At 40.4% G+C, this 14043-nt stretch overlaps 1 protein-coding gene across 4 annotated transcripts in view; it reads left to right on the top strand.

The window, feature by feature from the left end:
- The window catches only part of CDK6 (cyclin dependent kinase 6), a 141668-nt gene that overhangs the window by 85663 nt on the left and 41962 nt on the right, over positions 1–14043 (top strand). For all 4 annotated transcript variants that reach the window (XM_080383629.1, XM_080383630.1, XM_080383631.1 and 1 more), the window contains exon 5: positions 12674–12783. In XM_080383629.1, coding sequence (XP_080239755.1) covers positions 12674–12783 — 110 coding nt within the window. The remainder of the gene's footprint in view (positions 1–12673; positions 12784–14043) is intronic.

The raw sequence follows: 14043 nt of genomic DNA, 5'->3' as shown, positions 1-14043 counted from the left end.
ATTCTCAAAAAAAGTGTTTGCTCTCTGAGGCCTCTATGCCCACAGTGTGCAAGGGGTTAACAAGGGAGCCACTTTGAAAACAGAGGCAGAAGGTCAACAGCAAAGACTCCTACAGCCTGCCATGGAGAGCCTTTCACCCGTCATTTCCCACCCAGGGGATTGTAAACATTGGCTCGAAGCCATGGAGTCCTACAGAACTTCTCTTTACTTTCAGCATATACATTTATACATCTAAATGGAAACTGAAGCACGGCAAGTTATTCCTGCATGTCCAGAAGGAGAGAGGGAGCTTCTGTTCAAGTTGAAGAGATGACGGAAAGAGCCATTACTCACACTGGAATTTGAAAACATAGAGATATGCTTGTTTAGTGGTGCTTCACATGTAACATAGCTGCTGTTCTCAGGCAAACTTTCTCAACTCACAGGAATGTGTAGAATGCTGTCACTTAATCAGAAACCAGAAGAGCTCTTTTATCTGCCATTTGTTAGTAACTAGCAATATTGTTCTTATCTCATTGTCCTTTAGTCTGATGCGGTGCCCTCAGACATGAGAACTTGTAACATGAAAGCACTCATTACCTTGAACGTTCCTGTTTATATTGTCTTAAGCTATTATCACTTTAGCTTAAATAAGATGCTTTGTAGCAGTTTTGAGAGAGATGAGTCATCTGCAGAAGTCTGTTCTACAACATCATTTTCACAAATAGAGTATTTTTTATTTTTGTAAATCTATAACCACTCTGGAGTAGAGTCTTCAGCAATCTAGACTAATTCAGAACTTTTTCATCCAACCAGTACAATATGTTATCTGTAATTAATTTCCCTTGGAATATGGCTTCTTGTAAATGACATAAATTAACCATACAAGCTTTAAAGCTAAAATTGGGAAATAAAGCATAACAAGATCCAATATTGGACCAACTGTAATATTCTAGGTTTCTGGTAAATCCTCTGATACTTAATATCAGTTTAGAAAATCCTGTAGCGTTTATAAGCAGAAGAAATTTTCTTTTGGGTTCTTTAAAAATCTTGGGCTTCACTTTGTAGTGTGAATCCTGAGTTTTGGCCAGTGAGTAGTGTATCAAGTAGCAAGGGAGGAGATGTTGTTTCTTTCTCCACAGAATAAGACAGTGACATATTCTAGAGTTTTTATGAGTCCCATCCATCAGAGGGATGGAATACAAACTGCCTAGATCCAAAGTAGAATCCAGCCTGGTAAATGTAATTAATGCCTGCTTTTATTTTTATCCAGTGATGGTCTAATGTAAAATGCATACACATTCCAGAGAGCAATATCCAGAAACTCAGCTCCTCGCCCCTTCCAGCTGATTGTTCTTAAGCACTCAGCTACTTTCAGACACAGTCTTGCCCCATGACTCATATACTCCTGGCAGAATAATGACTTGGCTTCAGCAAAGGCAAGGAAAGAGCTGTCACCCAAAAAAACCCTACCCGAGTGGTCAAAGTATTTGCTTGAATGCAGGAGGTGCCAGTTAAGTCCCCTTCAGACTGAGTTTTCACTTTGAAATTAACATAATACCATCTATACAAGACATTAATGTGGCTGCAAACACATCTTGCTTCCACCACCACTCTTAGTTACAGGCATCACCAGGTAAGACTCCATATGGACTTATGTTGGGAACATCCAGGTATCTAGGGTATCTGTCTGCCTAAACACGCATCACACACAGTAGTGCATCAGCTGAAATGCAGATGCTTGTTTCTCCAGCACAGACCTTTCTAATGTGTGTGACCATCTACACTTAAAAACCACAAACACTTTCAGTCTAAGAAGAGGAATTTGACAAGTAAAGATACCAAAAAAACTCATAGCCTTGGAAAGTCAGCATTTTGTTGGTCTTAAGCTCACAACGCTACTTAAATGTGCAATTCAGACAGCCTGAAGACTCCCCTTAGTCTTTTTGTCCTTTCTATCCAGTTCTTCGTTTTGCCATGAAATAACAGGTTTACAGGAGGGTCTTGTCCTGCTGATACTTATTTCAAAACTCAACTAATTTCTAACAATCTGTAATATGTTTAAGTATGTATAAACACATATACCTATCCATATATTGCATCTGTATACAGAAAGTACATCTTTTTCTTTTTTTCTGGAAATCTGTATATTTCCAAACCTCTTTTCCCTTTTGTTTTTAGAAAGAAGGATGTTTCATGAGGGTTTTGTTTCCCAAGTGTAATTTCAAGGAGCCCTTGAAAGGCATTTCTTAGGTGTTTCATCTTTAGGGTACCATTTACATTTTTACTTCACTTTAAAGCCATACATTTATTTAAAGCCATAGTAAAATCTACTGCCTTCAACTTCAAATGTAGAACAGATTTTCAGTGTTTATAGTTGCCCGAATTCTTTATGCCGTGGATGTAGGATGGTCCAGCTACATGTCAGCCATCATGGTGATACTAGATATCACTGAGACAGATGTTGCTCCACCAGCCCTTTTATGTACCGTCCCAGGCTATTAATCAAATTGGTACTTTGCCTCCAGGCTCCTACTCAAGCCTGGTAAAGTCTGTATCAATAGGAGCACAAATCTACACTTCCAACAGGAGCATCACAGTCCCAATCTGCTTTGGGGAAGAAGAGATGTGTGGCTGCGTAACACTATATCAGATGCTGTGGGTGCTCTGACCATGCCATGCCATGCTGCTGGAGAAAGGTTACAGCTCTTAGCGCCACTAGGTAGATAAGTGCTTCTCCTAGGAGTTGATGGGACATAGAAGTGAAGGGAGCCAAAAGTTACAACAAGAATTTTTAACATGTAGCTAAAATGTAGTAGAGGTATGAAATTTCTCATATGTACCAGCTTTAAAGTTATCCAGACAAATATCTTAATTTTAGATGTGCAGACACTACTCTTGTCCAAATCCGACTTTCATTATAAAAGTCACTGGGATAAATATTTTCAGTTTAATTGGGACTGAGCTAATTTTACCTCTATTACACATTCTGAGTAAGGATCAGGTAAGTTCTTACTCAGCAGCTAACCCCCTCGTGCACACATGTCCTGTGCTCACCCTGCCATATGCGAACAAGGTATACCTCTCTTACTTATATGCCCTGATTGTTGTTCATGTCCTTACTTTCCTGTTCAGCTCTGGCCATTAACTCAAAGCACAGCACTAGTTCATAAGTTTCCTTCTCAACTGAATGAAAACAGTATCTTGTAGAAGTTTTTTGCACCATTTCCCCTTTTTTTGAGTCCCAAGCTGAAAAACTTAATTTTATTTGTAGTAGTCTGTTACAATTCAGGATCCTGACAGAATTCTGTGTTAAACTGTGACCCAGTGGTTACGTGTGCTTCAAAATGGGCCAGAGTATTTCTTTTTGAGAGTGACTCAAATTATTCAGATCAATTTTGATGGTCATGTTTCATTAAAAACTTTTTAAATCCACCTTTTTTCTCATCTACGAGCAGCTGTAAAGTCCATGGTAAAGCCTCTCACCTAGAGAACTGGCGGTATTTAATCCATTCTTTGAGGCAGCATTTTCTTTGTCCATCGTCTCCTTTTGTTAAAGATGGTTTGAAACAGAAGTGGGTCAGAGTTTCATGGGAGAGAGATCTGTGGTGGCCTTCATGGTTTTGCTTTATTTAGGTTTTTTCTGTTCAGAACTGAAGTCTAGCACAGCACCCCAGGAAGTGGGGAGACTTTTTTCTATTAACCAGACTCTGGTTTTCTAATAGCAATGGAAAGCTGGTCTTCGTTATAAAGCCAAACCGTAAGTGGTAAGGCTCATATTCTCTAGTTTGATGAACTTGGGAAGAGACCAAGCAGTCACAAGGGCAGCTTTGGAGTTCTCAGCATGGAGCTGACCACGGTTTGATCCTTGGTGCAAGTTAGAGCTACATGTTCTCCTTCTCCCAGGGACTGGGCATAAGTGATGTGAGAGACTGTGGAAGAGCTGGATGCCACCCGGTGGAAATATGTAGGGTGCTACATAAGTTGGTTTTGTGGCAACCTAAAGACGTGGAGTAGAGCAGGGCAACTGGGACAAGGCCCAAGATCTAGTGCTAGAAATTATGACTGTTCCCTCAGCTAGCTAATGCCAACAGGTGACTGAGCGAGTGGAAATGTGCCAAACTGCTGCAGCCAGATCCAGAACAAGACCTGTATTCCAAGGCACAGTCGCAGGCTGCCACCTTTTTAATGCTCTGTTTCTTATGGTACTGTGGAAGGAACTCTCATCTTATAGTAGATGTTTGATGTGATCAGTGTAAGAAGCTCTTTATTTCTGCCTGTGCGTTTTTTTCAGCTCTTAGATATATCATTAGAATTTGCTGTTTCGGTCTAAGATTTTGGTTTGATTATTGAGTCTTGCACTTGCAGCATGACTGAAGAGTGCCTGTTTTTTAAAAAAATCTGTCACTCTCCATGTTGTCAGGTATCTCTATTTGTAAATACATTGCAATGTCAGAACAAGCCTCATTGCATGCAAAGCTAACCACTTCTGTAAAGAAATGAGATGTCCCATATTCCATAGAAGGCTGCTCTGCAGCTCAGAGATTAGGACATTATGGTTTTGATTTTAATGCACAACAAGCCCTGGCAAGCCTTTCTTTGACTTTCGTGGGCTCTGGATCAGGTACAGCAGTGTTGCTGATCTTATTTTTGCTCCTTTCTTTCTGTATAAAGAGAAAACACCTTTAAAGTGAAGTTTCAGGTAGTCTCTCAGAAATGTTCTCTGTGTGGTGTCAGTAGATAATTCTGTGAAACGTTTTGCTCAATGGAAATATATTTCCTTGTATTAGTTTTGAGGTAAGCTCTGTGATCTTCAGTCACTAATGGTTGAAAGTATTACCTCATCTTAAGAGCCAGTTTTCATTTCCAGTAGCTGTCGCACACAGCTGCTTATTAGCGCACAGCATCTTTTGAGGTAAAACACACTGAATGTAGGTAAGGTATATTCTGCTACTGTTTATATACCTATGCATAAAGTGCATGCGCACACGCACACACACACATGCACTCCTACTGACAATGGATGTACCTAGAAATATTCTTCTGCAGCACCATCACACTGGGTTATGTGGTTCTTCCTAGAAATAAAAAAAGCAAAATTCTGGTTAGTTTTGTGTGTATAAACCATCAAAGAAATGAATGGCTTCTTTTTTGTCAAGTTATCTCGCAGTAGAGGCTAAATCTTGCTTTCTTCAAAGCACAAATGTTTTAGAATCAGAAAGAGGAGATCACATTCTAAAATAACAACTTGATACTGGTGGTACATGTGATCAGGATTCGTGTCTTCTATAAACAGATAATTTTTTGCTTGATGATTTAACTAATGAAATAATAACAACAATCCTTCCACTTTTCACAAAGCAGTAAATCGAGCTTGTGCCTAAAATGAAGACAAATGTGAATAAAGAGATAAAATTGCTGTTACCATGTGCACTTCATGAGACCCACAGCACTTCAAAGGACGTCATTTTTATATATAGTATATCTTTTGTCAAGAAATAAAGTGCTTTCTAAAAGCTACCAGGGTAGTTTGGTACATTTTTACTTTAAAAGGGAAACTATTTTAATGTTTCTATAAACAGAAAAAATATCATCATCTTTCACTAAGAAAGAAATATTCTCTCCAGCCATACCTATCTCTGTGATGGAACTGAAACCAGTTATCTAATAGTGGGAGAACCACTACTCAAAACAGAGATTAAAGAAATACAATTATTCAGGCTGATATTATCCCTGGAAGCTAAAGCACATTGTATAATGTAGTGATTATCACCATTTCCATCACAGTTAGGAATAGTAATAGGTCTTCAGAGATAGATTAAAAAGAGTCCTGGGCTTGCTTTATAAATGCACAATAATCAGTGAATGATTTAAGTGTAGTGATGGGAAAATACAGTAAGACAGTCCCCAGCAAGTAAAGCAGACACACTCCTCTCCCAAACCAGGGATGCTGAAGTTATTGTACAAGAGCTAAAAAGCTGACGCTGCCATCACACACACACAGTTTCCCCATATGGCATAGGTGTGCTCTGCTCCCACAGGTCTTCGGGTGTCCCGGGGGGGCATGGAGGCAGAAGATTTGCTGTGGAACGTCCTCACTGCTGGACTGCTGGAGCAGAGCAGGGGGGGGCGATTCGCTGTGCGAGAGGACTGGAGGCGGCCGAAGGTCTGCCCATCTGCCCGCACAGCGTGGAGCAGGACCACCCTGGCCTGCCCAGGGGGGCTCAGAGCAGCCTGCAGGGCAAGTGTCAGAGCCTGTGGCCCTGCAGAAATGCCATCACTTTGTAACTTAGTATCCCCTGCCCTCTGAATTGCCACTGCTGCCCTGCTCAGTCCTGGCCATCAAGTCACTATTCCAAACTGCCCGTGATGAAACGTTATTAGACAAATTCTTTCTTTTTCCTAAGCGATTTTTAATATTACGTTGACTTCATTTTAAGCATTGTTACACTGTCAGGCCAGTGAGCCATTTTTAAGCATATTCCTTTTTGAAATTACATTTCTTCTTTTCAGACTCTGTGGAAATTCAGTGCTATGTTTCTAGCAAGGGAGAGGGAGGTGTATTAGGGAGTGAGAGTCTCTCTGCAGTGAAGATTGAAGCCAGGCTTCAATCAATACATAAGCCCAGATTTTTAGCCATCTGTAATTCTGTCCTCTCCAACTAGTCTGTGGCGAATGTGTCAGGCTTAGTCATACAGCTGAGAAGACTTTTTCTATAAAACTTGAAGAAAATTCTGCAAGTCATTTTAGAGTCCCAGACCTGAAGCAGAAGCCATGCAGTAGCAGCTCCATAGTGAAGTTGGAGGGATTCCACTTTGAATCCTCCAGAACAGTTTGAATCAATAGATTTTTTGGTGAAGCTGGGAGACCACAAAGTGACACTAAAGAGCTGTATTCTACATAGTGCACCATATATTCTATAGCTATATTCCCTCATTTTTACTCAAAAAGAAAGGGCAAAAATAAATGAAAAAGAGTTGAAAAGATGCCCCAAAGATAATGTGAGAGGTCTGTTAGTGAGAACTGAACAAAATAAGTGCGTGTAAGAACCATGTTAGGGAACTTAAAAAAAATACTTTTTACAAATAATCTTTCATGAGGTTGAAAGGCTTTTAGCAATGAAATGAGTAAGTATCTAATGGTAGATAAAATTAACAAAATCAGCACCAAAAAAAGTACAGTAGAAACCACAATCACAAAAGCAAAATATTTGGAAGAAAAATTCTGTTTGGATTCAGGGATACTTTGTATGAATTTAATCCTGCTAATTGCTTTTGTGCATGATTTGTATGAAAGCTAAATATTTTAAAAGGCTTTATAGGCCTCTTCAAAGTCCCCTCAGAGCTAATTAGAGTAGAATTAATCTTATCCAGCTTTAGATGTCTAAAAGAAAGATGTCTACGTGTGGGCCAGTCAGTTTGATTCTCCTCATAGCAGTTGCAACGTGTTCATCTGACCTGTACAACACACTTGCGATAAAATAAGATCAGTTGCTGGGTGCAATGAGGAGTGGGCCATGCCTCCCCCACCCCATCGCCCTCCTGGAGACCCCTCTGAATCAGCAGAGATGAGGGAAGCATAGCAAAACGCCTTCTCTCTGGAGTGAAAGGAAGACCCGGGGCCACAGCATGACTCACTGGCTAGTAGATTAAAGAGTGCCAGGAAACATTCGTGGGTACTGGAGCTCAATTGTCTATACTGTTAAATTATTAAAATAGTTCCTGGCATAGTTTTGAGTTATGCCAACCAGCCTTTCCCCAGACAGTTCCTAGGCACAGTTAACCATGGACCAAAGACCATTCCCAATAAGCAGTTTGCATGCGGTCACCTTTTTTGGGAGGCTGAGAATTTAGTAATATGGACATAGGCCACTCTGTGCCTGTTGGTCTCAGTGCCAAAGGAACATTTCCTGTCCCATTTAATTTCCTAGCACAGACATAGCCACTGTGTTACAGTCTGATCCCTGCTTTGTTCCGGTAGCTGTGCAACTGGGCATTGGTCTGTACTTAAAGTCTGTGGCAAACCGAAATGTAGTCTTTTGTGTCTATGTTACTCAACCCCATCCCTAAACCTCTGTTTGTCTTTGTCTTTTTTGAACTGTATGCTATTCAGACAACAACTATATTTGGAAAGGGCTGTGAATTGTGCAGATCTATTTAAATTAAGTAGTTATCCAAAAGTTAAAATCTGTTCTGTAAAGTAAATGGAAATTAAATGAGACTGACACAATGCCTAGATCTTGTGTTCACATTGCTAGTGAGCAGATACTTACCACTAATTTGATTATTTGTCAGAAACAGGTACCATGAAGGGCAGGGTTGAAACTTCTGGGGCTAGATGGTCCCAGACAGCAACATCTGTCAGATATAATAAGGCAGAAAGCTTTATTTCAAAATAAAGTTCCCTTTCTTCTTCTGACTCTAAATGCAGCTCTCCCCCCTTGCTTCTCACTGAGCACATCTCCTTCTTTAGAGGGTCAGACACAGCCTCAGTAGACTTTTGCAATGTTCTTTTACACATTTCATTTCTTTTCATCCTGAAGTGCTGCCTAAATCTATTGACATTTAAATTGTTAGAAGCAGTGATCTGCAGCTACTGTTATCATTCTTATCTGATACCATCCCATCTTATCTGGGTAGTGGAAACATAAAAAGTGCACTGGAAAAGGAGACTAGTTACTCCTTTAGGTATGTACTCCTTCCAGTGTATGAATTATTCTGTCTTTTCATATGTAGCTTAATCTATGAAATTCAAATGTCATAGGGTATCCTTAGGACAGGCAGGGTGGGCTGAGAAGCTAAACAGGGAAAAGGACCTCTTTTGGCCCAGGAGCATTTGGAGGCAGTTGGAAGAAGTCTGGACAGGGTCTGAAATTTGAGGGAGTTTGAGGGCCCAGGGGAGCAGTCAGGGAACATGAGGGAAGGCAGAGCACATGAGACATGGCGGGGCAGCAGGTTGTGTCCACCTGGGTGTTGGCACAGGAACAGCAGGGGATTAGGCACGTTTGGTGCACCATCAGGGGGGCCACTGGCACGTGGCAGGAAGCAGGGGAGAGGAGCCAGGAGGTCTGACAGCTGGGAGGAAGCTGGCTGGTGTAAGAGAGGAGGTAAAGTAACCAGGCAGGGTGAGGAGAAACAACAAAGGGGCAAGGGAGGGAAGTTCATTAGATGAGAGGACTAAAATGTGACATGGTCATTAAAGTCTACAACCTCCAGAGTATTTAGAAGTGTTGCACTGAATTTAGGATCTCCATCAGCATGTGAGCACGAAACCCTTTTCCTACAGAGCGATCGCCATGTGCCACATAACATGCGTGTCAGATTTTCAGGAGAGGCAGAATTGCAGTGAAATGTACAGATGCAAGTGCTTGCTTTTTTCGTCCTAAAAATGGGACTTTATCAAGCAGCTCTTTATCAAGTGCTCTATCTCTCAGGGAGAGCCTGTCTTACTGGTGGTGTGGATTATCTAAGCAAAGCATTTTTTCATTCTAAGTCAGAACCATGCTAAAGAGGAAGTGATGATCTAGTTGTTCAGCCTCACCATATCCTGTGTTCAGAATAATTTTCATTTCTACTTATCTGCAAATGTTTAATGGAATGTCCACAAATATTTTCTTCGTTTCTATGGTAAGAGAAAGAGAGTGTGAAACTGTGTCAAAACCACTGCATCATCTGCATCATCCTGTGCTTTTCAGGAGAAGACCCGGACTACTAGAGGAGTCATCTGAGGCATTACTTGTGTGCAAACTGACATTTACAACGTTTTGATCCCTTTCAGGTTCACATTTTGAAACACAGACTTGCATATTACAAACCATAAAGGTTACTTGGTCACTTCTATAATTACACAGTAATAACAGAGTATAGCAAAACAGCTCAACAAAGATTACTTTCTCTCTGACTATAAAGCAATCAGGTATTTGCTGGAATTGGACTGTGAGACTTTGGAAATAATTTTTTTAAAGGTTTTAAGTTTCCAAATTACTCAGAAGTAAAATCTCCCAGTCCCCTTTGTATGCATGCATGGAGGGTACAGAGTAGAAGTACTTGGGGAGCTGTGCTGGTAAGTCGTCACATGGGAGAAGCAGTTAATGTTCCGTACACTTCCGCAGCCTTCTGAAAATGGCACTGTTCCCCCTGAGTGAGCACCTGGGGACCAGCCACAAGCTGTGATGCTCCTCTCAGGAAAGGAGCAGCTGTCCTGTGCCACATTTCCCTGAAAAAGGGTTTTCGGTTTGGGGCATACATTGTCAGAAGTATTCAGGCTGTGTCACAGCCATGCAATCCCCCAGTCCTTTGCGTATGAGAGTGCAGAGCCTTAATGTGGCTGGGCTGGTGGGACTGGGGAAAATAAAGCACCCTTTCACTGTGTGAGAAGAGCTATGTGGATCTCAAACCAGGAATCATGAGGTTTGGTGGTATTGGTGGCAGAGATCACACAGCTTTTGCTCCTGACACTGCACCCAGCCATTAACAAACAGTAATGGGTTGAAAATGTTGTATCTAATTTCTGAAAGCAAAGTTTCTTCAATAAGCTTTTCCACAAATGTACTGAGCGAATAGAAGTGCAGTTTGGTTTAAGAGGTATATCTGCATCAGGAGGAGTATGTATGTGTTTTAGGAGGAATTCTGTCTGACTCAGATAGGGCATGTCCAGTAAAAATCCCTGACCTCCAGTTACATTTGTCCTCTTTCCCTGGAGTGAACCTCTGAAGAAACTTTTTGGGTTTTTATAGAGAAATACTTTGGAAAAGCATCACTGCTATGGTACCAAATCAGGAAGACAAATGGAGTTAAATAATGCCCAGCTTCCACACAGGAATCTGTTTCTGTGGACAGGTATCTGGAAGTCTAGCTCGACAGTGCAGTACTTTGCACTGTGTTATTGAACTGTTTCAAAGACAGATTTTATGAATTGAGATCAAAGTGTTTAAGAGGACTGTTAGCAAATATGACCACTTGTGCAAATATCTGTGAACCTCCCGTCAATAGCCATTCAGTAATTCCAAAGGTTGTCAGGGCATGTAATGAATGTAATAAATGTTTTATTTGCTTTTGTTTCAGCTGGCTTTGACCAGCAAATTCGGCTGATTACTTCCATTGTTATTTTTGCTTAGAAGACAATTATATTGTTATCATAAAAAAAACACTCTTCTTACACATTTCTTTGTACTGGTCTTGACATTTAGAACTCACTATCCTAGTTAACATGATTTTTAAAGTTATTTTCATTCTTATCTTTGCACTTTTATTTCTGTGTGTTTGTTTCATGCTCCTCCTGAATGCTGCATCTCCCACCTTTGTGTTTGTTGGAGAAACAAACCAATAATTATGGAGACCCTCCCTGCCCCCAGATTAATAGTCAGAGGTTTAAATTATAGCACACACTAAGAAATTATTGGTATTTAGCTGATGATAATATGTTGTTATGGCTGGTTTATAACTGTATTCAGGAGCAGGATACTCCCATGGTTCTGAGATCATATTCTGCCAACATAGTAGCTCACACAGGACTCTGAAGAAGTTCCTTGTGTTCTGTAAATATACTGAAGATACAGACAGGCTCATTTGTATTTGGTCTGCTTGTGGCAAACAAAAGGATAAATATAAACTGTCCCATCTCTGTTGTGGGTCCAATGTGCAGGACTCATGCAAGCACATCAATGGAGCAGTGCCAGTAAAGTTCCCACTGGGTCTCTACAACTTGTTGCAACGTGACCACCAGGACAAGTACAGCCTAAAAGCAGACACTTTACATGGCATATGTCCCTGAGAAAGAATGTATCATTTGGAAATAAGTTGTGAGAGAAGTTAGTGCTTATCTAACCAGCAGCACATGGGCAGAGACTAAAGACACAACTACGAAGGTCAGGAATCAGCCAAGGAACCCTGTGCTGTGTTGCTTAGTTGAAAGCTGGCAGTTTAAGGTACCTCTGTGCTCAAGGAAACCACAATGAACAGCACTGAATGCCTTTGATAAGGGACAGCATTGGGGAGGGTTTGACTTAATCTATATCCAACCGATACAAGAAGTTTTATCTTCGGTTTCTTCAGAGAGAACTTCTGAGACAGATTAGACATGTTTACTCAGGTTGACCCATACACTTGAGCAAACCCCATTTCTTTTACAAAAAACAATACAGAAACTATGAAGGGCTTAGGACAGACACGAGCAACAGGTTCTGATTTGTCCTATGGGTAAAACCACAGTATTTCCTAGCTTACTTGTTTCCAGCTTGGCTCTGGTGACTACATCTAAGGGGTCCACAAAAGTTGATTAAGAAAAGGCAGCCTTGTTCAATAGACTAATTTTTGCTCTATGGAGAGTCCAGATCTCCGCTGGAAGGTGTTTAGGGTCTTGAAGTTGCAAAAGCTTCAAAGAGTTTCTAGTAGCATGCTGTGATATTGTGATATCACACCAACAGTGTACTTTGATATTATATTTTTGTTGTACCCTGAACTGCACTGCTGTTGACAAGAAGTGGTCTCACTTCCCAACTCATCATCACTGCATGATTCCATACTGCGATTTTCCATAGAAAACCCTTTTCTATGCACTGGCCAAACCAGTTTGCCCTAACCTGTGAAATTTTACAATTTGGATTAAACTAAATGGGAGTTGTTTACGTAACCCGTATAAGATTATAATTCTGTAGCTAAGTGTGCTCTCTCTTACGTTCCTTATTGTTTTACAGGTTGTTACTTTGTGGTATAGAGCTCCTGAAGTTTTGCTTCAGTCCAGCTATGCAACACCAGTGGATCTTTGGAGTGTTGGCTGCATATTTGCAGAAATGTTCCGTCGAAAGTAAGAAATACACTTTTATTTTATTCATGTTTTTCATTTGAAATTTGAAAAAATGCAGTAACAAGTCTGGTACAATACACTGGATCACATTTATTATGAAAAGGCCTGATAGGATGTTTTATTTGCAGCACAAAACATCAATAGCCATTGCGAATTCATACTTGTTGCCATCTTGGAGTCCCTTTTTTGGTGGGAGTCTGCCTCAGCTCTTGGTAAATAAAGCCTCTATGTGCATTGTTGTGTTCCTGTTACACCTGAATGCAAATGCAGATAAAAGTTGGCTAGAGAGACTGTTGATCAATTTGAGTAAAGCTGAATTCTGAAGAGGATTTACGCTGAGGAAGGCAGGGCATGGTGGTCAGCAGAGTCTTGCTCCGGAGTTTGTGCATTGGAGTGTCAGGTGTTTGCTTATAGTCCCTTCTTGGCACATATGAGATCTCAGAAGTCACTGTAAAGTTCATTTCTAAAGGTAAATTTTTTTTTAAGAATAAGCTATTTAGCCTGAGAGCAGGTTAACAAAGATGTTAAATATAGGCCAAAAAAAAGCAGATAAAAGACATTTTTTTGGCTGATTCAGTTAAATTGGCTATTATCGGAAGTGTCTACCTACAAAATATACTGCTGGATGCAGATGAGTTGTGAATGTGAGAGGAACACTTACGTACTGGTCCTTCCCGTGGAAGGATAGTAGTATGGAGGTTGTACCATGCAGGGTGTGGAAAGGAACACCCAAGAACCTTAACAATGTAAATCTGTCTTGATATTAATCCAATCACATGCTCTTTGGTTGAGCTTACTGAAAAAGTGCTTGTTGTCATCACCTGGGCGATCTCCATCTAGAAACTGTGTAGTAGTTTGTAACACCCACTGTGAAATCAAAGAATATACGCAAAGAAAATGTGAAAGCAAATTATACACTGGGTAGCCTAAAAACCAAAAGCAGTATAATTTGCAAGGAGAAGCCATACTGCAAGGGCCTTGAGAAACAACTGTTTAATTTATACAACGTGAAGTTCAAAATACTAATTGAAGTCTTGCAAAATAACTTTGGGATTCTACTACTTATTAATGTTAGTATATGGAAAAATAATTTTTCTTGGGCTTCTTGCCTGGTCAAATGGCCTGGGTAGAATTATTATACTCCACCCTCTCTGATTCTGACTCAGAAATGAGGTCAGAAAATGAGAGAAAAAAAGAATGTGTACTTTAGGAGTATCAATCAAATCTTCCATTGCAAACTTTTAAAGATTTAGTCTTATG

The sequence above is a fragment of the Falco punctatus genome (assembly GCF_963210335.1).
Source record: "Falco punctatus genome assembly, chromosome: 4".
NCBI classification, from domain to species: domain Eukaryota; kingdom Metazoa; phylum Chordata; class Aves; order Falconiformes; family Falconidae; genus Falco; species Falco punctatus.
The sequence above is the reverse complement of the archived record's forward strand: the minus strand, read 5'-3'. Positions and strand labels throughout refer to the sequence as shown.